The sequence below is a fragment of the Phaenicophaeus curvirostris genome, chromosome 38 (assembly GCF_032191515.1).
Source record: "Phaenicophaeus curvirostris isolate KB17595 chromosome 38, BPBGC_Pcur_1.0, whole genome shotgun sequence".
Classification (NCBI taxonomy): Eukaryota; Metazoa; Chordata; class Aves; order Cuculiformes; family Cuculidae; genus Phaenicophaeus; species Phaenicophaeus curvirostris.
Window position 1 is genome coordinate 2,161,216 of NC_091429.1, and position 23,605 is coordinate 2,184,820.

General features: G+C 66.2%; 2 protein-coding genes across 6 annotated transcripts; both read left to right on the forward strand.

Moving 5' to 3' along the window:
* Positions 1-100: 100 nt before the first annotated feature.
* On the forward strand, positions 101-13,570 carry TIMELESS (timeless circadian regulator). Of its 3 annotated transcripts, none has more exons than XM_069879643.1 (30): positions 101-184; positions 832-962; positions 1,048-1,201; positions 3,219-3,333; positions 3,413-3,475; positions 3,559-3,660; positions 4,608-4,763; positions 4,840-4,973; positions 5,055-5,142; positions 5,531-5,707; positions 5,774-5,991; positions 6,646-6,749; positions 6,825-6,994; positions 7,073-7,198; positions 7,274-7,425; positions 7,523-7,620; positions 7,698-7,815; positions 7,900-8,101; positions 8,958-9,109; positions 9,180-9,265; positions 9,353-9,470; positions 9,569-9,651; positions 9,919-10,061; positions 10,140-10,305; positions 11,229-11,297; positions 11,398-11,516; positions 11,589-11,733; positions 11,824-11,863; positions 11,962-12,047; positions 12,747-13,570. In XM_069879643.1, exons 2-30 carry the CDS (start codon positions 866-868, stop codon positions 13,565-13,567), a joined length of 4,302 nt encoding a protein of 1,433 aa, XP_069735744.1. In that variant the 5' UTR covers positions 101-184; positions 832-865; the 3' UTR covers positions 13,568-13,570. The 3 variants fall into 3 exon arrangements, with proteins under 3 accessions (XP_069735744.1, XP_069735742.1, XP_069735743.1); XM_069879641.1 differs by lacking the exon at positions 12,747-13,570 and adding an exon at positions 12,201-12,551 and having other exon boundaries at positions 11,821-11,863; XM_069879642.1 differs by lacking the exon at positions 12,747-13,570 and adding an exon at positions 12,201-12,551.
* A 1,434-nt stretch (positions 13,571-15,004) lies between these two features.
* STAT2 (signal transducer and activator of transcription 2) lies at positions 15,005-23,497 on the forward strand. Of its 3 annotated transcripts, XM_069879631.1 has the most exons (24): positions 15,005-15,051; positions 16,644-16,775; positions 16,866-17,019; positions 17,102-17,200; positions 17,283-17,381; positions 17,453-17,531; positions 17,629-17,714; positions 17,809-17,957; positions 18,028-18,186; positions 18,749-18,901; positions 18,989-19,009; positions 19,099-19,198; positions 19,766-19,822; positions 19,901-19,984; positions 20,100-20,198; positions 20,580-20,715; positions 20,821-20,870; positions 21,529-21,617; positions 21,699-21,835; positions 21,924-22,112; positions 22,179-22,236; positions 22,347-22,926; positions 22,957-23,221; positions 23,288-23,497. In XM_069879631.1, the coding sequence occupies exons 2-24, from the start codon at positions 16,645-16,647 to the stop codon at positions 23,422-23,424; spliced, it is 3,111 nt and encodes a 1,036-aa protein (XP_069735732.1). In that variant the 5' UTR covers positions 15,005-15,051; position 16,644; the 3' UTR covers positions 23,425-23,497. The 3 variants fall into 3 exon arrangements, with proteins under 3 accessions (XP_069735732.1, XP_069735730.1, XP_069735731.1); XM_069879629.1 differs by having other exon boundaries at positions 22,347-23,221; XM_069879630.1 differs by lacking the exon at positions 15,005-15,051 and adding an exon at positions 16,113-16,504 and having other exon boundaries at positions 22,347-23,221.
* Positions 23,498-23,605: the final 108 nt, after the last annotated feature.

A 23,605-nucleotide genomic window follows, 5' to 3' on the forward strand; every position in this document is an offset into this window, starting at 1 on the left:
CCGGGGAGGTGGAGGTTGTGCGGGGAGCGGGAGAAGGGGTGGGCCCCACTGCAGGCCTGGTGGGGACGTAGCCGGTTGAAGGTGGGGGGCGGGCCCTCGGCGAACCGCGGGAACTGGGGCGGTTGTGTAAGGACACCCCCCCCCCCCCCAGCACCGGGGCCGCGAGGGAGCGGAGACGGGGCCGGTGAGCGGGGAACGGGGCTCGGGGCGGGGCCGGGACCGGGAACCGGGGCTCGGAGGGGCCCTGGACCGAGGGGACCGGGAACCGGGGCTCGGAGAGGCCCTGGACCGAGGGGACCGGGAACCGGGGCTCGGGGGGGCCCTGGACCGAGGGGACCGGGAACCGGGGCTTGGGGGGGCCCTGGACCGAGGGGACCGGGAACCGGGGCTCGGTGGGGGGGGCCGAGACCGAGGGGACCGGGGAACGGGGCTCGGGGGGGGCCGGGACCGAGGGGACCGGGGAACGGGGCTCGGGGGGGCCCTGGACCGGAGGGACCGGGAACCGGGGCTCGGGGAGGCCCTGGACCGAGGGGACCGGGAACCGGGGCTAAGGGTGTGTCCGGGATCGGGGGCTGTGCTGGGACCGGGCGTGCGGGAACCGGGGCCAAGGAGGGGGCTGGGTGGGAGGGGAACCGGGATCAGGGACTGCGGGAACCGGGGCTCGAGATAGTCCGGTACCGGGTGGAGGTGGGGGGGGCTCCCCGGGAAGGGGCATCCTCGCCGGTCCCCACCCGGTTCCCGCAGCCCCGGGTGCCCGGGAGGGGCCGGGGAGGGAGGCTGGGGTTACCCCGGTGCCGGGATGGAGGGTGCTGATGCCGGTGGCTCCGGCAGAGGCTCCCCGGTTGCCGGTGCCGGTGGCCGCTGCATGGACTGGTACATGATGAACTGCGAGCTGCTGGCTACCTGCAGCGCTTTGGGCTACCTGGAAGGTGACGTTTATCACCGTGAACCCGACTGCTTAGGTACGTGGTTGGGGGGGGGGTGGGGGGGGGTGAGGGGAGGGAGGGGCGATGGAACCGGGGGTGACGGTTCCCGGTCCCCCCCCAGAGAGCGTCAAGGACCTGATCCGGTACCTGCGGCACGAGGACGAGACGCGGGACGTGCGGCAGCAGCTGGGAGCGGCGCAGATCCTGCAGAACGACCTCCTGCCCCTCCTGGTGCAGCACCCCCAGGACAGGGGGCTCTGCGACGCCGTCCTCAGGTCTGGGGGGGGCAACACGGGGGTCCTGGTTGTGGGTACCGGGGGGCGACGTGGGGGTCCTGGCTCTGGATAGGGGAGCAGCATGTTCCGGGGTCCCAATTCCAGGTACAGGAGCAGCCCCAGGGGTCCTGGGTGCAGGGACAGCACGGGGGTCCCCAGATTGGGGGCAGCAGAGGGGTCCCAGTTCTGGGTATGGGGGGGAGAATGGGGGTCTCGGCTGTGGGTGCAGGGTCAGCACGTTCGGGGGTCCCAGTTCCAGGTACGGGAGTCCCAGTTCTAGGTACAGGAGCAGCACCAGGGGTCTCACAGGGGGACAGGGCAGCACCAGGGGTCCCAGTTCTGTGTATGGGGGTTAGAATGGGGGTCCTGGCTCTGGGTATGGGGGCAGCACGTTCAGGGGTCCCGGTTCCAGGTATAGGAGCAGCCCCAGGGGTCCTGGGTGCAGGGACAGCACGGGGGTCTCACACATGGGGAGGGGGCAGAGCCAGGGGTCCCAGCTCTGGGTATGGGGGCAGCACAGGGGTCCCAAGTTTTGGATATGGGGGGGAGAATGGGGGTCTCGGCTGTGGGTGCAGGGTCAGCACGTTTGGGGGTCCCAGTTCCAGGTACGGGAGTCCCAGTTCTAGGTACAGGAGCAGCCCCAGGGGTCTCACACAGGGGGACAGGGCAACACTAGGGGTCCCACTTCTGGGTTTGGGGCTTAGAATGGGGGTCTTGGCTCTGGGTATGGGGGCAGCACATTCTGGGGTCCCAGTTCCAGGTACAGGAGCAGCACCAGGGGTTCTGGGCGCAGGGACAGCACGGAGGTCCCCAGAATGGGGGCAGCAGAGGGGTCCCAGTTCTGGGCTTGGGGTTTAGAATGGGGGTCCTGGCTCTGGGTATGGGGGCTGCACGTTCGGGGGTCCCAGTTCCAGGTACAGGAGCAGCCCCAGGGGTCCTGAGTGCAGGGACAGCACGGGGGTCTCACACATGGGGAGGGGGCAGAGCCAGGGGTCCCAGCTCTGGGTGTGGGGGCAGCACAGGGGTCCCAAGTTTTGGATATGGGGGGGAGAATGGGGGTCTCGGCTGTGGGTGCAGGGTCAGCACGTTCGGGGGTCCCAGTTCTAGGTATGGGGGTCCCAGTTCTAGGTAAAGGAGCAGCCCCAGGGGTCTCACACAGGGGGACAGGGCAGCACCAGGGGTCCCAGTTCTGGGTATGGGGGTTAGAGTGGGGGTCCTGGCTCTGGGTATGGGGGCAGCACATTTGGGGGTCCCAGTTCCAAGTACAGGAGCAGCTCTAGGGGTCCTGGGTGCAGGGACAGCACGGGGGTCCCCAGAATGGGGGCAGCAGAGGGGTCCCAGTTCTGGGCTTGGGGTTTAGAATGGGGGTCCTGGCTCTGGGTATGGGGGCAGCACGTTCCGGGGTCCCAGTTCCAGGTACAGGAGCAGCCCCAGGGGTCCTGAGTGCAGGGACAGCACGGGGGTCTCACATATGGGGAGGGGGCAGAGCCAGGGGTCCCAGTTCTGGGTTTGGGGTTTAGAATGGGGTCCTGGCTCTGGGTATGGGGGCAGCACATTTGGGGGTCCCAGTTCCAGGTGCAGGAACAGCACCAGGGGTCTCACACAGGGGGACAGGGTAGCACCAGGGGTCCCAGTTCTGGGTATGGGGGTTAGAATGGGGGTCCTGGCTCTGGGTATGGGGGCAGCACCTTCCGGGGTCCCAGTTCCAGGTACGGGAGCAGCCCCAGGGGTCCTGGGTGCAGGGACAGCACGGGGGTCTCACACATGGGGAGGGGGCAGAGCCAGGGGTCCCAGCTCTGGGTATGGGTGGCAGCATGGGGGGTCCCAGCTCTGGGTATAGGGGGCAGGTGGTCCCAGCTTTGGGTTTTGGGGGCAGCACTAGGGTCTGTGCAGGGATCCTGGGGGCAGCGGGCAGCCCTGGGGGCCGGTTGGGGGTCCCGTGCCCCAGATATGGGGGACAGGGGCTGTGGGGGGGTCTCTAGGGCAGCCGTCCCACGCCCCCTGCCCTCCTGTCCAGGTTGATGGTGAACCTGACACAGCCGGCTCTGCTCTGCTTCGGCAAAGTGCCATCAGATGCCACCTCCCGGCACCACTTTCTCCAGGTCCTTTCCTACCTCCAGGCCTACAAGGAGGTGAGTCTGTCCAGCGAGAGGTCCCTGGGCAAGGGGGGCACTGCCGGGACCCCCCCAGCCTCACGCAGGGTTTCTACAGGCTTTCGCCAGCGAGAAAGTTTTTGGGGTGCTGAGCGAGAAGCTCTACGACCTCCTGAAGCTGGTGAGCGCCGTGTCAGTGGGGTTCGGTCGTGCCGAGCGGGGCTGGGGGCTGCATGGGGAGCTCTGACGGCTCCGTCGTCCCAGGACTGGGAACAGCGGCAGGAGGAGGACACGCTGCTCATCGAAAGGATCCTGCTGCTGGTGCGCAATGTGCTCCATGTCCCCGCAGACCCCGCGGAGGAGCAGGTACCGGATGGGACCCTTGCCCGCGTACCCGGTAGCTTTGGGGCTGTGATTGCTCCCCAGGGACCCCAATCACAGAATCACCAGGTTGGAAAAGACCCACAGGATCATCAAGTCCAACCATTCCCATCAATCACTAACCCATGGCCCTCAGCGCCTCGTCCACCCGGCCCTTAAACCCCTCCAGGGAAGGGGACTCAACCCCCTCCCTGGGCAGCCTCGGACAGGGACCAATCACCCTTTCCGGGAAAAAGCTTTTCCTAATGTCCAGCCTGACCCTCCCCTGGTGGAGCTTGAGGCCATTCCCTCTCGTCCTGTCCCCTGTCCCTTGGCAGAAGAGCCCAGCTCCCTCCTCTCCACAACCTCCTCTCAGGGAGTTGCAGAGAGCAATGAGGTCTCCCCTCAGCCTCCTCTTCTCCAGCCTAAACCCCCCCAGCTCTCTCAGCCGCTCCTCTTCTTCTCCAGCCCCCTCACCACCTTCCTTGCTCTTCTCTGGACTCACTCCAGAGCCTCAACATCCTTCTTGTGGGGAGGAGCCCAGAACTGACCCCAGGATTCGAGGAGCGGTCTCCCCAGGGCCGAGGCCAGAGGGAGAAGAACCTCCCTGGCCCTGCTGGCCCCGCCGTGTCTGATCCAAGCCAAGATGCCCTTGGCCTTCTTGGCCCCCTGGGCCCCTGCTGGCTCCTGTTCAACCAACACCCCCAGGTCCTTCTCCTCCAGGCACTTTCCAGCCAGACTTCTCCTAGGCTGGAGCTGCTCAGGGTTGTTGTGCCCCAAGTGCAGGACGCGGCATTTGGCCTCGTTAAACCTCCTGCCGTTGGTCTCAGCCCATGGATCCAGCCTGTTCTGATCCCTTTGGAGCCTCCCGACCCTCCAGCAGATCCAGCTTCCCCCCAGCTCAGTGTCCTCCGCAAATTCCTGCCTGCTGACCCTCTCGCTGTTTCTCGCAGGGTGTGGACGGCGATGCCAGCGTGCACGACCGGGTGCTGTGGGCTCTGCACGTCAGCGGGATGGACGACCTGCTCAAGTTCCTGGCCAGCGCCCAGGCGGAGCAGCAGTGGGCCCTGCACGTCCTGGAGATCATCTCCCTTATGTTCCGCGACCAGGTGAGCCGAGGTTGGGGAGCGATGGTCACCGGGACCCCCTCGGAACCCACCGCGGTGCTGACGGCGCTGCCTGCAGAACCCGGAGGAGCTGGCGGCGCTGGGGCAGGGGCCGGCAGCTGCCGAGCACGGGGAGGACACGCAGGAGCTGGAGACCTTGCGGCAGCGGGAGCTGGCGGAGAAGAGAGCTCGAGCGCTGCAGCGAACGTCCAGGTGAGGGGCCGGGACCCTCCCAGCCAAGCTGGGACCCCCATGGCACAGACAACACTGCTCAGTCCATGTCCCCTGCCCCAGGCACTCGCGCTTCGGTGGCTCCTACGTCCTGCAGGGCCTGAAGGCGATCGGGGACCGGGACGTCGTCTTCCACAAAGGGCTGCACAACGTGAGCGCTGAGGGACATGGTTTAGTATTTGATAGGAATTTGGATAGAAATTTGATAGGAATTTTGAGAGGGAATGGCCTCAAGCTCCACCAGGGAAGGGTCAGGCTGAACATTAGGAAAAAATTTTTCATGGAAAGGGTCATTTGGCACTGGAACAGGGTGTCCAGGGAGGGGGTTGAGTCCCCTTCCCTGGAGGGGTTTAAGGGGCAGGTGGACGAGGTGCTGAGGGACATGGGTTAGTGATTGATGGGAATGGTTGGACTCGATGATCCTGGGGGTCTTTTCCAACCTGGTGATTCCATGATTCTATGGTGGGGGTGGTGGCGAGGGCAAAGCAGGGGGTGATGCGGGGACACGGCTCCATCTGCTCCACGCTTGATCCCTGCAGCTTAAAAACTACAGCCACGACCTGGGTAAAGAGCTGCGGCGAGTGCCGCGCCGGCGCCAGGTTGCGCCCGAGACCGAGCCCCCGCGTCGCTCTGCTCGCAACGTCCGGCTCTTCCTGAGCCACTTCTGCCAAGAATTTCTGGAGGGCTGCTACAACCGCTTGATGCTGCTGGTCAAGGTGAGGGATGGGGCTTTGGGACCCCCCTCCCCGAGTTGTGGGACCCCACTGATCCCGTGCCCGCAGGACCAGCTGGTGCGGGAGAAGGCGCAGCAGCACGATGAGACCTACTACCTGTGGGCCGCCGCCTTCTTCATGGCCTTCAACCGCCGCCGCGGCTTCCGCCCGGAGCTGGTGTCCGAGACGGTGGGTGTCCGCGCCTTCCACTTCATCGAGCAGAACCTCACCAACTACTACGAGATGGCGCTGATGGACAAGAAGGAAGCGGCAACCTGGGCCCGCAGGTAGGGGCTTGGGTTCTCCTCTTGGGGCTTGGGTTCTCCTCTGGGTGCTTGTACTCAGCACTGGTGAGACCGCTCCTCGAATCCTGGGGTCAGTTCTGGGCCCTCCCCACAAGAAGGATGTTGAGGCTCTGGAGCGAGTCCAGAGAAGAGCAACGAAGCTGGTGAGGGGGCTGGAGAAGAAGAGGAGCGGCTGAGAGAGCTGGGGGGGTTTAGGCTGGAGAAGAGGAGGCTGAGGGGAGACCTCATTGCTCTCTGCAACTCCCTGAGAGGAGGTTGTGGAGAGGAGAGAGCTGGGCTCTTCTCCCAAGGGACAGGGGACAGGACGAGAGGGAATGGCCTCAAGCTCCACCAGGGGAGGGTCAGACTGGACATCTGGAGAAAATATTTCACAGAAAGTGTCATTGGTCCCTGGCAGAGGCTGCCCAGGGAGAGGGTTGAGTCCCCTTCCCTGGAGGGGCTTCAGGGACAGGTGGATGAGGTGCTGAGGGACATGGGTTAGTGATTGATGGGAATGGTTGGACTCGATGATCCTGGGGGTCTTTTCCAACCTGGTGATTCTATAATTTTTGGGATCTCCTCTGGGTGCTTGGGACCCCTCCAAGGTGCCTGGGACTCCCCCGGGGTGGGGTTCTACCCTGCTGCTGCTGTCCCCAGAATGCATCTGGCGCTCAAGGCGTACCAGGAGCTGCTGCGGACGGTGCAGGCGATGGACCAGTCCCCCGAGCAGGCTGTGCGCGACAGCAGCCAGGTCATCAAGAGTGAGTCCGTCTGTCCCACCACCTCTCCCTGCAGGGATCTGACCCCCTTCCTGGACTAACCCCTTTCCTCCCCAGGCAACATCTTCTACCTGATGGAATACCGGGAGCTCTTCCTCGCCCTCTTCCGCAAGTTCGATGAGACCAAGCAGCCGCGCAGCTTCCTGCGGGACCTGGTGGAGACGGCTCATCTTTTCCTCCGCATGCTGGAACGCTTCTGCCGGGGCCGCGCGGGGCTCGTGGTGCAGGTGAGCTGCGGCTACCCTTGCAGGGAGAACCCTGGGGGAGGTCGGGCAGCCCCCCCGAACCCCGTTTTCACTCCCCAGAGCAAGCGTGTGCGGAGAAAGAAGAAGCCACGGGCACCTGCAGGAGTCACCCCGCAGCCACCCAGCGCTGAGGAGCTGGAGGAGCTGTGGGTAGGGTTGGTCCCGCAGCTCCAGGCCTGCCTGCAGGTAAGGGGAAGGATCCAGCCTCGTTAGGGCGTGGAGCCCTTCGTTAGGGTGCGGAGTGATGTTGTTCTGTCGTAGGGCGAGGTGCCTCTCCCCGAGGATGTGGTGCCTTTCGACGCCGCCTCGGAGACGCCGGTGGAGGAGCAGCGCGCCGAGGCTCTGCGGCACATCCAGAGCTGCTTGCGGGAGGCGCAGGCGCCCCGAGCCCTGCGGCTGCTCCGCTCTGCCAGGTACCAGCACCGCGATTCCCATCCCAGAGCTGAATCCCATCGCAGAACCGTGCAGGGATGCAGGACGCAGTGTCAGCCTCTCCCTCTCTCTCCCCAGGGATGTCTGGCCCGAAGGGGACGTGTTCGGACCTCTGGATGCGGGGCCACCTGAGGAGATCCAGCTGCTGCGGGAGATCCTCTTGGCTCCCCTGCCCCGTGAGTCCCCGCAACCGGGAACGGGGTGGGGGGTCTGGTCTGGGGGCTCCGAGCCCTCAGCATGGTCCCCATCACAGAGAACACACCCCCTGAGGCTGAAGAGCCAGAGGAGGAGGAAGAAGAGGAGGAGGAAGAAGAACAAGAGACCGTGCAGGTGTCGGAGAAGGAATTCAACTTCCTCGACTACCTGAAACGGTGAGAGGGGACGGGGGGACAGGGCGTTTGGGGGGACCCCCTCGCCACGGTGGCTCCACTCACCCTCTCCGGTGCTGCCCCCAGGTTCGCCTGCGCCCCTGTGGTGCGAGCGCTGGTGCTGCTGCTGCGAGGGTACGCCCGGAACAGCCCCCGCACCAACCACTGCGCCGCACGCCTGCTGCACCGCCTGGCCCGCGACCTGCACATGGAGGCCCTGCTCTTCCAGCTCTCCCTCTTCTCCCTCTTCCACCGACTCCTCAACGACCCCGCTGCCGGCGCCCACCAGGTCAGACGGGGCCCCACTCCAACCTGGTATTCATAGAATCACCAGGTTGGAAGAGACCCACCGGATCATTGAGTCCAACCATCCCCATCAATCACTAACCCACGTCCCTCAGCACCTCGTCCACCCGGCCCTTAAACCCCTCCAGGGAAGGGGACTCAACCCCCTCCCTGGGCAGCCTCGGACAGGGCCCAGTGACCCTTTCCCTGAAAAATTTTCTCCAGATGTCCAGCCCGACCCTCCCCTGGTGGAGCTTGAGGCCATTCCCTCTCGTCCTGTCCCCTGTCCCTTGGGAGAAGAGCCCAGCTCCCTCCTCTCCACAACCTCCTCTCAGGGAGTTGCAGAGAGCAATGAGGTCTCCCCTCAGCCTCCTCTTCTCCAGGCTAAACCCCCCCAGCTCTCTCAGCCGCTCCTCTTCTTTTCCAGCCCCCTCCCCAGCTTCCTTGCTCTTCTCTGGACTCGCTCCAGAGCCTCAACATCCTTCTTGTGCTGAGGGGCCCAGAACTGACTCCAGGATTCGAGGAGCGGTCTCCCCAGGGCCGAGGCCAGAGGGAGAAGAACCTCCCTGGCCCTGCTGGCCACGCCGGGTCTGATCCAAGCCAAGATGCCCTTGGCCTTCTTGGCCCCCTGGGCCCCTGCTGGCTCCTGTTCAACCAACCCCCCCAGGTCCTTCTCCTCCAGGCACTTTCCAGCCAGACTTCTCCTAGGCTGGAGCTGCTCAGGGTTGTTGTGCCCCAAGGGGAGGACCCGGCCTTTGGCCTCGTTAAACCTCATCCCATTGGTCTCAGGATTCATTGATTCCCAGGGAAGGGTCCGGTGTGGCAGCCCCCAGCCCCACTCTCCCTCCCTCAATCCGCAGGAGCTGGTGGCCTTGGCCAAGTTCATCCTGGGGAAGTTCTTCACGCTGGCGGCCACCAACAAAAAAGCCTTCGTGGAGCTGCTCTTCTGGAAAAACCCAACAGCCGTCCGCGAGATGACCGAGGGCTACGTCTCGCTCCGCGAGGGCGAGGGGTGAGTGAGGCTGGGGAGGGGGCTGCCACCCTCCCTTTCTCCCCCTTCACGTCCTCTCCTCTCTACCCAGGGCTACGAGGAGCCGGGCACCTCCCTGGACCCCGCAGGAGGAGCAGGAGCTGCGGGAGCTCTACTGGAAGTACAAGGAGGTGGAAGGTACCCGCTGTCCCAGGGGAGGGGTTAGCGGGACCCCCAAGGGGGGTGTCGGGGGGCTCAATCCCTACAGCCTCCCCCTTCCCGCAGGCGAGGACGTCATCGCTGCCATCCTCACGCATCTCTCGGGGCGGACGCGGCGGCAGGTGGTGAAGCAGCTGGTGCGACTGGGGCTGGCGAGCAGCGCCAGGGACTTCCCGCGGGAAAGGTGGGTGCGAGACCCCCCCCCAGAATCCCCCCCCCCCCCCAACCCTGGAGCCCCCCGAGTCGAGGCAGCAGGAGCGAGTGATGCCGTGTGTCACCCAGAAAGGGCACCCGCATCGTGCTGTGGACGGAGGAGCAGGAGGAGGAGCTGAGGAGGCTCTTCGAGGAATTCCAGGACTCGGAGGGTGAGCGGGGCTGGGGTAAAATGGGGGGTTACACCACCCCAAATCCCTAAGGATCTCCTGAACCCCCTCGTTCCCCATCCCCTCAGTACCCTAGACCATCCCTCAACCCCAAAACCCCTCCCAGAGCCCCACACCACCTCAAATCCCCAAGGACCTCCTCATTCCTCATCCCTTTAGTACCCCAAACCCCCAAACATCCCTCAACCCCACAACCCCGTGGTACCCCAAACACCCGCCCTGAGCCCCACATCACCCCTCTCCCCCCAGACGTCCTCGGAAACATCATGAAGCACCTGACGGCGCGGCGCTCGCGGGCTCGTGTGGTGGAGAAGCTGCTGGCGCTGGGGCTGGTGTCGGAGCGCAAGGAGCTGTATAAGAAGCGCCGGAGGAAGAGCCAGGGCGCCCCAGCGGTACGGGGGGGCCAGGGGGGTCTCGAATTGAGCCCCGCGAGTGCTGGCCCAGCACCTACGTGACCCCTCGTCCTGTAGGGTGCGATGGGTGCTCCAGCAGCACCAGCCCAGGACAGCTCAGCAGAGGACGGGGACAGCGAGGAGGAAGAGGAGGATGATGAGTTGGATGAAGGCCCCACCGAGGAGCACTGGGAGCCCGAGGAAGGAGCTGGGCAGGGGCTGGCGCATCACCTGCATCAAGAAGGTGAGGCAGGAGCTCTGAGCCCCCAGTTGGGTTTGGCTCTTTGCGGATGGCACTAAGCTGGGTGGAAGCTGGATGTGCTGGAGGGTCGGGAGGCTCCAAAGGGATCTGAACAGGCTGGATCCATGGGCTGAGACCAACGGCAGGAGGGTTAACGAGGCCAAAGGCCGGGTCCTGCACTTGGGGCACAACAACCCTGAGCAGCTCCAGCCTAGGAGAAGTCTGGCTGGAAAGTGCCTGGAGGAGAAGGACCTGGGGGTGTTGGTTGAACAGGAGCCAACAGGGGCCCAGGGGGCCAAGAAGGCCAAGGGCATCTTGGCTTGGATCAGACCCGGCGTGGCCAGCAGGGCCAGGGAGGTTCTTCTCCCTCTGGCCTCGGCCCTGGGGAGACCGCTCCTCGAATCCTGGGGTCAGTTCTGGGCCCTCCCCACAAGAAGGATGTTGAGGCTCTGGAGCGAGTCCAGAGAAGAGAACGGAGCTGGGGAGGGGGCTGGAGAAGAAGAGGAGCGGCTGAGAGAGCTGGGGGGGGTTTAGGCTGGAGAAGAGGAGGCTGAGGGGAGACCTCATTGCTCTCTGCAACTCCCTGAGAGGAGGTTGTGGAGAGGAGGGAGCTGGGCTCTTCTCCCAAGGGCCAGGGGACAGGACGAGAGGGAATGGCCTCAAGCTCCACCAGGGGAGGGTCAGGCTGTCTACTAGGAAAAAGTTTTTCATGGAAAGGGTGATTGGGCAGTGTCCGAGGCTGCCCAGGGAGGGGGTTGAGTCCCCTTCCCTGGAGGGGTTTAAGGGCCGGGTGGACGAGGTGCTGAGGGCCATGGGTTAGTGATTGATGGGAATGGTTGGACTCGATGATCCTGGGGGTCACTTCCAACCTGGTGCTTCTATGATTCTCTGGGTTCGTGGCCGGTCTCGCCCTGTCCTGTCCCCAGGCCTGGCCGGGCCCCTGCGCTGGCTGGAGAATTGTCTGCGGCGGACGGCGAGTGACCGCGAGGAGGATGGTGAGCGGGCTGTGAGCAGGCACTGAGGTAGCGGTGCCGGGGTGGCAGTGCCAGGCTGGTGGTGCCGAGGTGACACCGCTGAGCTGCCGCTGCTCCCTAGGCGTCTCCCACCCGGTGCCGCTGGTGCCGCTCTCGGAGGAGAACGAGGACGCCATGGAGAACCGGCGCTTCCAGGCCCTGCTGCGCCAGCTGGGGCTGCGGCCTCCGGCCAGCGAGCAGGTGAGCTCCCTGTCCTGCTCCCCATCCCCTCGCTCCCTCCCTGGTCCTGCAGCCTCTCCCTTCTCTCCCCAGGAATCCTTCTGGCGCATCCCGGCTGCCCTCACCCCGCAGCAGCTGCGCCGCGCGGCTGCCTCCATCGCTCACCGCGGCCCCGACCTCTCGGCGTCTCCCCGGGGGCTGCCGGAGCCACTGAGGTGCCCCCAGGACCCCGATCCAGGTGAGGGGGTTGGGGCTGGGACCCCCAGCTATGGGGCTGGCCCCGAACCATACCAGGCTGATGTGGAACCTCTCCTCTTGTGCCCAGCAGCAGAGCAGCCACCGGCAGGGCTGGAATCGGACTCGGAGAGGTGAGAACGGGGTCCTCTCCCCTTGGCGTGGGCTCTGCACCCCTCAGTTCTCCCGCTGCGGGGCTGAGCGGTGCCACCCCCTGTCCCCTCTCCTGCAGCGAGGAGCCTGTCCCCGTCCCCAGCCCGGCTGCAGGCACCAAGAGGCCTCGAGAGCTCGACGGCGAGGACGAGGATGGGAGCTCAGGTGGGTTCTGCACCCTCCTGGGGAGCTGCATGGGCTCCAAGGTGGGCACGGGGCACTGCTGGGTCCCTCTGGTGTTTGAGGGAGGAGCAGGGGGTCACCTCACACCCGGGTTGGGGCAGGGCTCAGCCCCCTCACCCCTTTTTCTGCCCCCAGGCACCGAGCTGGACCCTGCAGCCCCGCAGGACGAGGACGAGGACCCGCAGCCGCTCGGGAGGCGCAAACGTGTCCGACGTGTGGAGGAGGATGAGGAGGACGAAGACGATTGAGGGGCTCCTCCTGCCCCGCCCAGCCTCTGGGCTCTTTTTATTTTTAATTTCAGGTTTTAAAGCTGTTTCGAAGGGTGCTGCGAAAGCGAGGGCGGCTCCCCCTTGTCCTTTCCCGTCTCCGTTGCCCTGGTTTTACCCCAACCTCCCTTTTTTCCCCGCTGCCGTTGGTTTTTTTTTTGTTTTCCCCACCTTCTTTGAAATGTGGAAAGAGACCAAATAAAGGATTGCAGCACTGGGCTGTGTCCGCTGTGGGGGCCAAGCCCTGCGTGTCGCAACCCCTGATAGCGCTGGCTATAAAGGAGCCACGGGGGCAGCAGCCGCAGCCTCCAGCGCAGGAGCCAGCGGCGAGCGGGTGAGCCAGGGGGCTGGGGTGGGGGGGGGCTGCGTCGTGGGGGGCTGACGGGGGGCTCTATCCCTTCTCCCATCTCCACAGGCCGTCCCGGAGCCACCACCATGCGCTGGGCTCTGCTCTTCCTCCCGCTCCTCTTCCTCGCCGCGCCTGGCAGCGCCTTCCCGGGAGCCGACGAGCGGGCGGCGGCGCGGGCGCTGCTGGCGGAGCTGGCGGAGTTGATGCCCCCGCCAGCGCAACCGCCGCGCGGGATCCCGTGCCGAGCCCTGCGCCCCGACTCCCTCCCCGGCTTCGCTCGGCTCCCCCCGCCGCCCCGCGCCCTGGCCCGCGCTGCCCTGGCCCTGGCGCTGCGCGGGGCCTCCTGCGCGCCCCAAGCCGAGGAGGAGGTGTTGGCGTTGGCGCGGGAGCTGGGGCCGCCGGCGGCCGCCTCGGTGCTGCGGGGGCTGGCGCGTCTGCGGGGCGCCCCGGCTGCCCCCCAGGCTCTGCCGCTGCTCCTCAGCCTGGCGGGGGGCTCGGCCCCCAGCGCCCCGTGGCGCCGTGGCGCGCGGCGCCGGAGGGAGGATGGCGATGTCTGCGAGCGGCCCGGGGAGCAGAAGGCTCACGGCGTGTTGGCGTGGGTGCCGGGCGTCAGCGCCTTCTACAACCTGGGCACCAGCATCTACTACGCCTTCCAGGGCTGCGAGGCCCTGGCTTCCGCGCGGGCGCTGGAGGCGGCCGAGGAGCTGGGCTACGCCGGCCTGGCGGCCGTGGTGGGGGCGGCCGGCGGCCCCGTGGCCCTGGGGGTGCAGCTGGGGCTGCAGCCGGGGCTCAAGGCAGGCGTGCGGGCGCTCATCGGGTACTTCACCTCGGACGGGGCCCCCCCGACGGCGCCCACCGCCTACAGCGGCCCCGTGCTCGTCGTCTGAATAAAGGTGGTGCCGCCGCCTGGCTCGGTGTCCCTGTCGCCATCCGTGCCAGGACGCCCCGGCCTGGGCCACCGTGACCTTGGGCCGGGCCCGAGGCACGTGGTGGCCACTGGGCCCAGCCCCAGCCTGGCCCCATCCCTGTGACGCCAGGGCCTGTCCCCACAGGCTGTCCCCATCCCCATGATCCCATGGCCTGTCCCTACAGGCTGTCCCCATCCCCATGGCCCCATGGCCTGTCTCCATCGGGTATCCCCATCCCTGTGACCCCAGGGCCTGTCCCCACAGGGTGTCCCCATCCCCATGACCCCATGGCCTGTCCCCACAGGCTCTCCCCATCCCCGTGACCCCATGGCCTGTCCCCACAGGCTGTCCCCGACCCCATGGCCTGTCCCCACAGGCTGTCCCCATCCCCATGGCCTGTCCCCACAGGGTGTCCCCATCCCCATGGCCTGTCCCCACAGGCTCTCCCCATCCCCATGGCCTGTCCCCACAGGCTCTCCCCATCCCCGTGACCCCATGGCCTGTCCCCACAGGGTGTCCCCATCCCCATGACCCCAGGGCCTGTCCCCATCCCCGTTGCTTTTCCCCAGGGCCTGTCTCTGTTCCCAAGGCCACAGCCATGTCCCTGTGCCCGGCCCTGTTCCCATGAGCTCACCCTGTCCCCTTATCCACTTATCATCACGGCTCTCTCCTCTCAGATTGGCCCTGTCCCTCTACTCCTGTCCCCTGTCTCTGTCCTGTCCCCCGTCCTCATCCCCATGGCTCTTCCCCCTTGTCCCGGTCCCCACTGCCCTGTCCTCATGGCCTGTCCCTGTCCCCTTCTCCCTGTCCCTATCCCCACAGGCTATCTCTGTCCCGTGTCCTCACCCGCTTGCCCGCATGGGCTGTCACTCTGTCCCTGTCCCCCTGTCCCTGTCCCTATCCCCACAGGCTGTCTCTGTCCCCCTGTCCTCACCCCCTTGCCCCCAGGGGCTGTCGCTCTGTCCCTGTCCCCACAGGCTGTCTCTGTCCCTCTGTCCTTGTCACCCTGTCCTCATCCCCCTGTCCCCCTGCCCTTATCCCCATGGCTTCTGTCCCTTATCCCCACAGGCTGTCTCTGTCCCCCTGTCCTCATCCCCCTGTCCCCCTATCTCGTCTGTCCTTGTCCCCCAGGCGCTATCGCCCTGCCCGGTTCCCTTATGGCCCCGCCCCCTTTCCATTGACCACGCCCCCTTCTCATATAGCCACGCCCCCTCCCGCCCTGTATCCGCGCCCTTACAGCTGTGGCCACGCCCCTTTCATCTATGACCACGCCCCCTCGTGCGATCTCGCTATCTCTGACCCCGCCCCTTTCGTGACGTCATTTCTAGGAAGAGGGCGTGGCCGCGAGGCTCTCCTCTGGCCGAGGGGGCGGGGCCTCCGCCCCGGGCTCCGCCAATCGCCGCGCGGGGCCGGGAGGGGGCGGGGCCTCCGCGGTTTCCTGCCCCGCGCCCGGAGCCGCCGAGGTGGGACCCGGGGGTGGGCGGGGGGGGGGGGGGGGGTGGGAGGGGGCGTTCGGTACCGGTTGGGGTGTCGCCTCGAGGGTCCCTTTGGGGGTTTCCCGGGGGGCAGGGGCGGGGGGGCCTGAGCCTGAGCCAGAGCAAGAGGGATCCAGGGGCCACCAGGGATCACGGGCTGAGCCAGAGCCAGGGGCAACCAGAGACTGTGTAGGGGCCACCAGGGCTGAGCCAGAGCCAGAGGGAACCAGGGGCCACCAGGGCTGAGCCAGAGGCAACCAGAGACTGTCTAGGGGCCACCAGGGCTGAGCTAGAGCCAAGGGGAACCAGGGGCCACCCAGGGGCCACCAGGGATCGCTGGGGCTGAGCCAGAGCCAGGGGCCACCAGAGACTGTGTAGGGGCCACCAGGGCTGAGCCAGAGCCAGAGGGAACCAGGGGCCACCAGGGATCGCTGGGGCTGAGCCAGAGCCGGGGGCAACCAGACACTGTGTAGGGGCAACCAGAGACTGTGTAGGGGCCACCAGGGCTGAGTTAGAGCCAGAGGGAACCAGGGGCCACCAGGGCTGAGCCAGAGGCAACCAGAGACTGTGTAGGGACCACCAGGGCTGAGCTAGAGCCAAGGGGAGCCAGGGATCGCCAGAGCCAGGGCAACCAGAGGCCGTCCAGGGGCTACCAGGGTTGAGCCAGAACCAGGGGCAACCAGAGACTGTCCAGTGGCCACTGGAGCTGAGTCAGAGCCAGGGGGAACCAGAGACCGTCCTGTGGCCACCAGGGCTGAGCCGGGACAGCCAGGGGCCACCCAGGGATCACAGGGGCTGAACAAGAGCCAGAGGCAACTAGAGGCCACCCAGGGATCACTGGGGCTGAGCCAGAGGCAACGAGAGACTGTGTAGGGGCTACCAGAGCTGAGCCAGAGCCAGGGGCAACTGGAGACTGTCCAGGGGCCACCAGGGCTGAGCCAGAGCACCCAGGGGCTACCCAGGGATCACCGGGGCTGAGTCAGCACCAGGGGCAACCAGGGGCCATCCAGTGGCCACCGGAGCTGAGCTAGAGCCAGGGGCAACCAGGGGCCATCCAGAGGCCACTGGAGCTGAGCCAGAGCCAGGGCACCCAGGGGCAACCAGAGACCATCCAGTGGCCACTAGGGCTGAGCCAGAGCATCCAAGGGCCACCCAGGGATCAGTGGGGCTGGGCCAGAGCCAAGGGCAACCAGGGGCCATCCAGTGGCCACTGGGGCTGAGCCAGAGCCAGGGGCAACCAGAGACCCTCCAGTGGCCACTGGGGCTGAGCTAGAGCCAGGGCACCCGGGGGCAACCAGAGACCATCCAGTGGCCACCAGGGCTGAGCCAGAGCATCCAGGGGCCACCCAGGGATCACTGGGGCTGAACCAGAGCCAGGGGCAACCCGAGACCCTCCAGTGGCCACTGGGGCTGAGCCAGAGCCCCTGGGTGCTGCGGGCAGGTACATGGGGCTGCACCGGGCTGCGTGGCCGGCCGCGCGGGCACCGGTTTCACCCCCCTCTCCGGTGGTGCCGTGGCCGGGCGTGTTGGGGGGGGGTCAGGGAGCTGTTGGGGACCCCCTTGCCCCCCCCTTTCCCCAGCATGGCGCAGTGGCAGGAGGTGCAGGGCTTGGCCAACGCGTACCTGGAGCAGGTGCACCGGCTCTACGCCGACGCCGCGCTGCCCATGGTGGTCCGGCAGTGCCTCGCCGCCTGGATCGAGGACCAGAACTGGTAACTGGGGGGGGGAAGGGGGTGGGGGTTGAGGCACTGGGGTGGGGGGGGTCACGGCGGCTGGTTGGTGCTGAGCCCGCGGTGCCGCAGGCGCCAAGCGGCCGAGCCGCTCTCCTCCTCGGCCGCTCGGATGCTTTTCCACTCCTTGTTGGCGCTGCTGGGCGAGCACCTGGGCAGCCCCGGGCTGGGCGACGAGGATTTCATGCTCAAGCACAACCTGCGCAAGGCTCGCCGTGATCTGCAGGTAAAGGCACCGGGACTTGAAGTGGGGGGGGGGGGATTTGGGGGTCCTCCCTGTGCCCCACTGACCCTCGGTCCCTCCGCAGGCCACGTTCCAGGAGCGCCCGGAGGAGTTTGCCAACCTGGTAGCCAACCTGCTGCAGGAGGAGCGCCGCATCCTGCGCCAGGGGCAGGCGGGGGGGCAGGTAAAGCGGGGTGTCCCCCCCTCCCATCTAAGCCCCCCCCCATCACCCCACGGCCGCTGCTTCACCCTCGGTGTCTCCGCAGGCCACCCCGGCACCCAGCCCGGCCGCGGAGAGCAACCCGCAGAGCAACCGGGAGCAGCAGATCCAGCAGCGCTTGGCCGAGTTCCGCACGGCTCTGCAGGTAACGGCACCTCCTGAGCCCCCCCCGGGACCCCCGGGGCTGCCCCCCCCCTCACCCCTCTCTGTCTGTAGGAGGCTGAACGCGCTTTCCGACACCTGGAGGAGCAGCAGGACGCCTTTGATTTCTGCTACAAGGTGCACTACCTGCCAGGTAAGCCTCTATCCTGCTCACCCCGGTGGGAGGTGCGGGACGGTGCTCCCCTGCACCCCCTAAACTCCCCCCTAACCCTCACCCCCATTTCCCATAGGTGAGGAGAGGACGAGTGACCCCGAATACACGCGGCAGATGCAAGCGCTCCAGGCCAGGCTGCAGGTCCTGGACCGGCAGCGGCGGGTGCGGAGAGCTCAGGGTTTGGCTTTGAGGGGATGGGAGGGGGTGTCCGCGGCCGCTCCCCTCGTTTGCTCAGAACGTGGGTTTTTCTCCCCAGGAGGTGCTGGCCCAGCTGCAGCAGCTTTTGGGGCGCAGCGAGACCCTGCGGGATTTCCTGCTGCAGGAGCTGGAGGCTTGGCGAGAGCGGCAGCAGCGCGCGTGCATGGGGGCCCCCGGCGACACCCGCCTGCGCCCGCTGGAGACGTGGTAGGATGGGGACGGGAGAGGGCTCCGCGGGGATGCCCCCAGCTCCTGCTCAGCCCCATGGCGCCCACAGGTTCACCGAGCTGGGCCAGGGGCTTTTCCAGCTGCTGCAGCTGCTGCGGGTGCTGGGGGAGCTGAGGGTGCAGCTGACGTACGAGAGGGACCCGCTGAAGGCTGAGACCCCGCTGCTGGAGCGGAGGCTGAAGGAGCAGCTCGTGTTCCTGCTGCAGAGGTGGGAAGAGGCGTTATGGGGGATGCTGGGGGGCACGGACAGGGCTACCCAGTGTTCGGTCGTGGGCTCCTCAGCACAAGAAGGATGTTGAGGCTCTGGAGCGAGTCCAGAGAAGAGCAAGGAAGCTGGGGAGGGGGCTGGAGAAGAAGAGGAGCGGCTGAGAGAGCTGGGGGGGTTTAGGCTGGAGAAGAGGAGGCTGAGGGGAGACCTCATTGCTCTCTGCAACTCCCTGAGAGGAGGTTGTGGAGAGGAGGGAGCTGGGCTCTTCTCCCCAGGGACAGGGGACAGGACGAGAGGGAATGGCCTAAAGCTCCACCAGGGGAGGGTCAGGCTCAACATCAGGAAAAAAATTTTCCTGGAAAGGGTCATTGGGCAGTGGCAGAGGCTGCCCAGGGAGGGGGTTGAGTCCCCTTCCCTGGAGGGGTTGAAGGGCCGGGTGGACGAGGTGCTGAGGGCCATGGGTTAGTGATTGATGGGAATGGTTGGACTCGATGATCCAGTGGGTCTCTTCCAACCTGGTGATTCTATGATTCTATACCCTGAGCCTCTCCTGCTGCCCCAGGGCCTTCGTGGTGGAGCAGCAGCCCAGCATGCCCAACGCCAGCAAGCGCCCTCTGGTTCTGCGCACGGGCAGCAAGTTCTCGGTGCGCGCCCGCCTGCTCGTCTGCCTCCACGACCTCAACCACCACATGGAGGCCAAGATCCACATCGACAGGTTGGGACCCCCCGGGATGGGACCCTCTTGTGCGGCCGCGGGGGTCCCAGGACCCCCCTCCCTCTGACTCCCCCTTATCTCTTGCAGGGAGCCCCCCAAGATTAAAGGGTGAGAGCTGGGCGAGCGCTGGGTGCGGCAGGCGGGGGGTCCCCTTGGGGGTCCTGGCCCTCCACCCGCGTCCTCGCTCTGCCCCCCAGGTTTCGCAGGTTCAATATCCTGACGTCAAACAGCAAAACGCTCGAGGCAGGGGATAATCATAATGCCCGGGAAGGGCTCATCTGCGACTTCCAGTACCTGGTAGGGACCCCTGGGGCTCCGTGGTGTGAGGGAGGGGGTGACTCTGCTCCAGGCTGGACCGCTCCTCGAATCCTGGGGTCAGTTGTGGGCCCCTCCCCACAAGAAGGATGTTGAGGCTCTGGAGCGAGTCCAGAGAAGAGCAAGGAAGCTGGGGAGGGGGCTGGAGAAGAAGAGGAGCGGCTGAGAGAGCTGGGGGGGTTTAGGCTGGAGAAGAGGAGGCTGAGGGGAGACCTCATTGCTCTCTGCAACTCCCTGAAAGGAGGTTGTGGAGAGGAGGGAGCTGGGCTCTTCTCCCAAGGGCCAGGGGACAGGACGAGAGGGAATGGCCTCAAGCTCCACCAGGGGAGGGTCAGGCTGGACATCAGGAAAAGAATTTTCACAGAAAAGGTCATTGGTCCCTGTCCGAGGCTGCCCAGGGTGGGGGTTGAGTCCCCTTCCCTGGAGGGGTTTAAGGGCCGGGTGGACGAGGTGCTGAGGGCCATGGGTTAGTGATTGATGGGAATGGTTGGACTCAATGATCCTGGGGGTCTTTTCCAACCTGGTGATTCTCTGATTCCTGCCCCACAGACGCTGAAGGAGCAGAAGGACAGCCGGACGGGCAAGGGCAGCAAAGGTGCCGGTGAGGTTGGTGTGGGGCTGGGGAGCATTTAGGGGCAGGCTTGGCCAATGCCCCGTGGTGCCCACAGTGCCACCTCTGCGCAGGGTCCCCTGGCCGTGACGGAGGAGCTGCACCTCATCACCTTCACGCTGGCCTACAGCTACCGCGGGCTGGAGCTGGAGCTGGAGGTGGGGCTGGGGGGAGCTGAGGGGTCTGGGGGAGGCCCTGGGGGGCTGGGGAGGGAGCTGAGGGGGCTGGGGGAGGCCTGGGGGGCTGCCAGCTTGACCATCACTGTCCCCCCAGACGTCCACGCTGCCCTTTGTCATCATCTCCAACAACAACCAGCTCTCCAGCGCCTGGGCCTCCATCCTCTGGTTCAACATGCTCAGCAGCGACCCTAAGGCGAGCAAAACCCCCAACCACCCAGCCCCAGGCCACCCCCTCTGTCCCCAAGCCTGATATTTCGTGCCCCATCTCCCACTGCTTTGGTCCCATCCCTGTTCCTGCTCCTTGCTTGGTCTTCCCTGTCCCCTGTCCCAGGTTCCCAGTCCTCCCCAGTGCCCTGTTCCTCACCCTGTCCCATGTCCCAGCTCTATCCCCATCCCCGAGCCCGTGTCCCATCACCGTCCCATGGTCCTTATCGCAGCCCCGTTGTCCCCTGGTTCGTGTCTCATGCTCCCTATCCCATCCCCTGGTGCCACTTGCATCCCTGGTTCCTGTCCTGTCCCCATCCCTTGGTCCTCGTCCCCTGCTCCCAGTCCCCGCTCACCCCGTATCCCACAGGAGCAGCATTTTTTCTCCTCGCCGCCCCCGGCTCCCTGGTCCCGGCTGAGCGAGGTTCTGAGCTGGCAGTTCGAGAGCGTGGCCGAGCGGGGCCTGAGCGAGGAGCACCTCCTCATGCTGGCCGAGAAGCTCTTTGGTGAGTCTGGGCACCAGCCCTGAGCCCCCCCAACTCCCCCCCACCGAGCCCCCCAGGGCCAGGACGGGGGCCGTGCCACCCTCCTCGCCCTGCTCTCGCCTCCAGGCTCGAAGCCGTCTCCGGAGAGCACCCTGGCCTGGAACAAGTTCTCCAAGGTGAGCGGTGCTGGACCTGCCACAGCCCCATGGCCCCCTCCCACTGTCCCCCTATGTCCCCATCTCCTCTGCCTCCCCCAGCTTCGTGCCCCCTCTTGTCCCCACCGTGGTCCTGACGTCCCCCTGTTCCCCATGGGTCAGTGCCCCGTGCCCCTCTCTGTACCCCCATCCCACTGTCCCCTTCTGTCCCCCCTGTGGCCCTGGCCCCCTTTCTCCCCATTCCTGTCTGTCCCCCACCATGGCCCCGTCACCTCAGTCACCCCATCCCTCCTGTCCCCTTTGGTCACCCCATCCCTCCTGTCCCCTATGTGGTCCTATCCCCCCTTGTCCTTCTTTGTGGCCCCATCCTCTCTGTCCCCCTATTTTCCCCTGTCCCCAATGTCCCCCCTGTTCCTCCTGTCCCCTTCAGTCACCCCATCCCTCCAGTCCCCCCCTGTCCTTCTCTGTAGCCCCATCCCCCTTGTGGCTCCGTCCTCTCCGTTTCCCCATTCTCCCTTGTCCCCAATGTCCCCTTGTTCTCCCTGTCCCCCTCGGTCACCCCCTCCCTCCTGTCCCCTATGTGGTCCTGTCCCCCTTTATCCTCCTCTGTGGCCCCATCCCCCTTGGGGTCTCGTCCCCAATGTCCCCCTGGGTCCCCCCTGTCCCACCTCTCCCGCAGGACGGCGCCTCCGGCTTCTCCTTCTGGGCCTGGCTGGATGGGATCCTGGGGCTGCTCCAGGAGCACCTCAAGCAGCTCTGGAAGGATGGGTACGAGCAGGATTGGGGAGCCCCTGGTTGCGGGGTTGGGGGGGCACCGGGAGCCTCAGGGGCTGACGCTGCCTCCCCCAGCCTCATCCTGGGCTTCGTGAGCCGGAAAAAAGAGAAGAAGCTGCTGAAGGGAAAGCGGACAGGGACGTTCCTGATCCGATTCAGCGAGAGCATCCTCGGGGGGGTCACCTGCACCTGGGTGGAGCACCCCGAGAGCGGTGAGTGAGCGCTCCTGCCCTGCGGGTGCAGCCCCTCACCCTGGCCTCGAGCCTGGCTGCGGACCCCCGCTAACCCTCACCCCCCCAGGGCCCCCGGCTTTCCGGGCGGTGGTTCCCTACACCGCGGCCGAGCTGGCATCCCTGGCGCTGCCCGATATCATCCGCGACTACCAGCTGCTGGTGGAGGAGAACATCCCCGAGAACCCGCTCCGGTTCCTGTACCCCGACACCCCTCGCGACGAGGCTTTCGGGCCCTACTACAGCCAGCGGCAGGATGGTACGGCACGGCACGGCACGGAGAGAGCACCCACCACCCTCTCTGACCTCTCCTCTCCCTCCCCAGGGAACCTGACGGAGCAGAAGAAATACCTGAACCGGCGTCTCATCCGCGTGTCCTCCAGGTGAGGTGGGGGACGCCTCGGTCGCTATGTGGAGTATGGGAAGGTGGAACCTTCTACCTCACAGCCTTGTGTCCCCTGAGCTGCTCTAGACCCCAAGTTTCTCCCTGCAGGCAGGCGAATGAATCCTGGCAAACGGAAGAGGATTTGGTGGCTGCCACGGAAAACCTGGAGACGCTGCAGCTGCAGCCCCATGGCCTGGGGACACCGCAACCCCGCGGCCTGGGGACACCGCAGGTCACGTCTGGGAATCTAGGGCTGCCGCAGCCCTCGAGCGCAGGGACGGTGCTGGTGACGGCTGCGAGCCCAGCGTCGATGCAGCCTGCGGGGCTGGGGACGCTGCAGCCGGGACCCCGAGGCTTGGAGCCACCGCAGCTGCTGCAGGGGGGCTCGGGGGGCTCGGAGCTGCTGCAGCCGGGGATTGGGGAGCTGGACCCGCAGGTGGTGCTGCAGCTGGTCACCTCGGGCCAGGGGATGCTGCAGGTGGGACCTGGGGACGCGGGGATGCTGCAGCTGGTGCCTGGGGATGCAGGGATGCTGCAGGTGGGACCAGGGGATGCGGGGATGCTGCAGCCAGTGCCTGGGGATGCGGGGATGCTGCAGGTGGGATCCGGGGGCGCGGGGATGCTGCAGGTGGGACCAGGGGATGCGGGGATGCTGCAGCCAGTGCCTGGGGATGCGGGGATGCTGCAGGTGGGATCCGGGGGCGCGGGGATGCTGCAGGTGGGACCAGGGGATGCGGGGATGCTGCAGCCAGTGCCTGGGGATGCCGGGATGCTGCTGGGCCCTGAGGCGCAGAGGATGCTGCTGGGGCTGGGGGACCTGGACCAGAAGCCTGGGAGCCCAGACGTGCCGGAGTTCCTGCAGTTGCTGACTGAGCAGGAGCTGAGCTCGGGGACACTGGGGACACTGGAAGTGGCAGAGCTGATGCCCAACATGCCAGAGACCACGGCCGGGGGGCTGCAAGGGCTGGACTCCGAGCTGGAGGGTGAGTGTCGGGGCCGCGGAGGGGACAGGGGTGTCCCCTTGGCACTGACCCCTCCCTGTCCTGCAGGCAGCACCGTGCTCTTGGACCCCCACGACCCATTCCTGCCGCAGCCCGAGGACACAACTGTGCCCATTGTCAAATCCCTCTTCACTGGCGCTGCCGACCTCCCCCCGCTCCACATCGATGCCAGCGACTTCCAGTGACCCCCCCTGGCCCCCTGTAAATAAAACCCCTTCCCCACCCCAAGGCTGGACTGCGTGGGAGCCGCTCGTCTCCATCAGAGCTTTATTAGAAATCCATAAATACCCGAGATAAATAGGGAGCATCACACATAAATAGCCCCTCAGCCGAGAGGGGAATAAATAGAAGAGGGGGAGGGGGCTG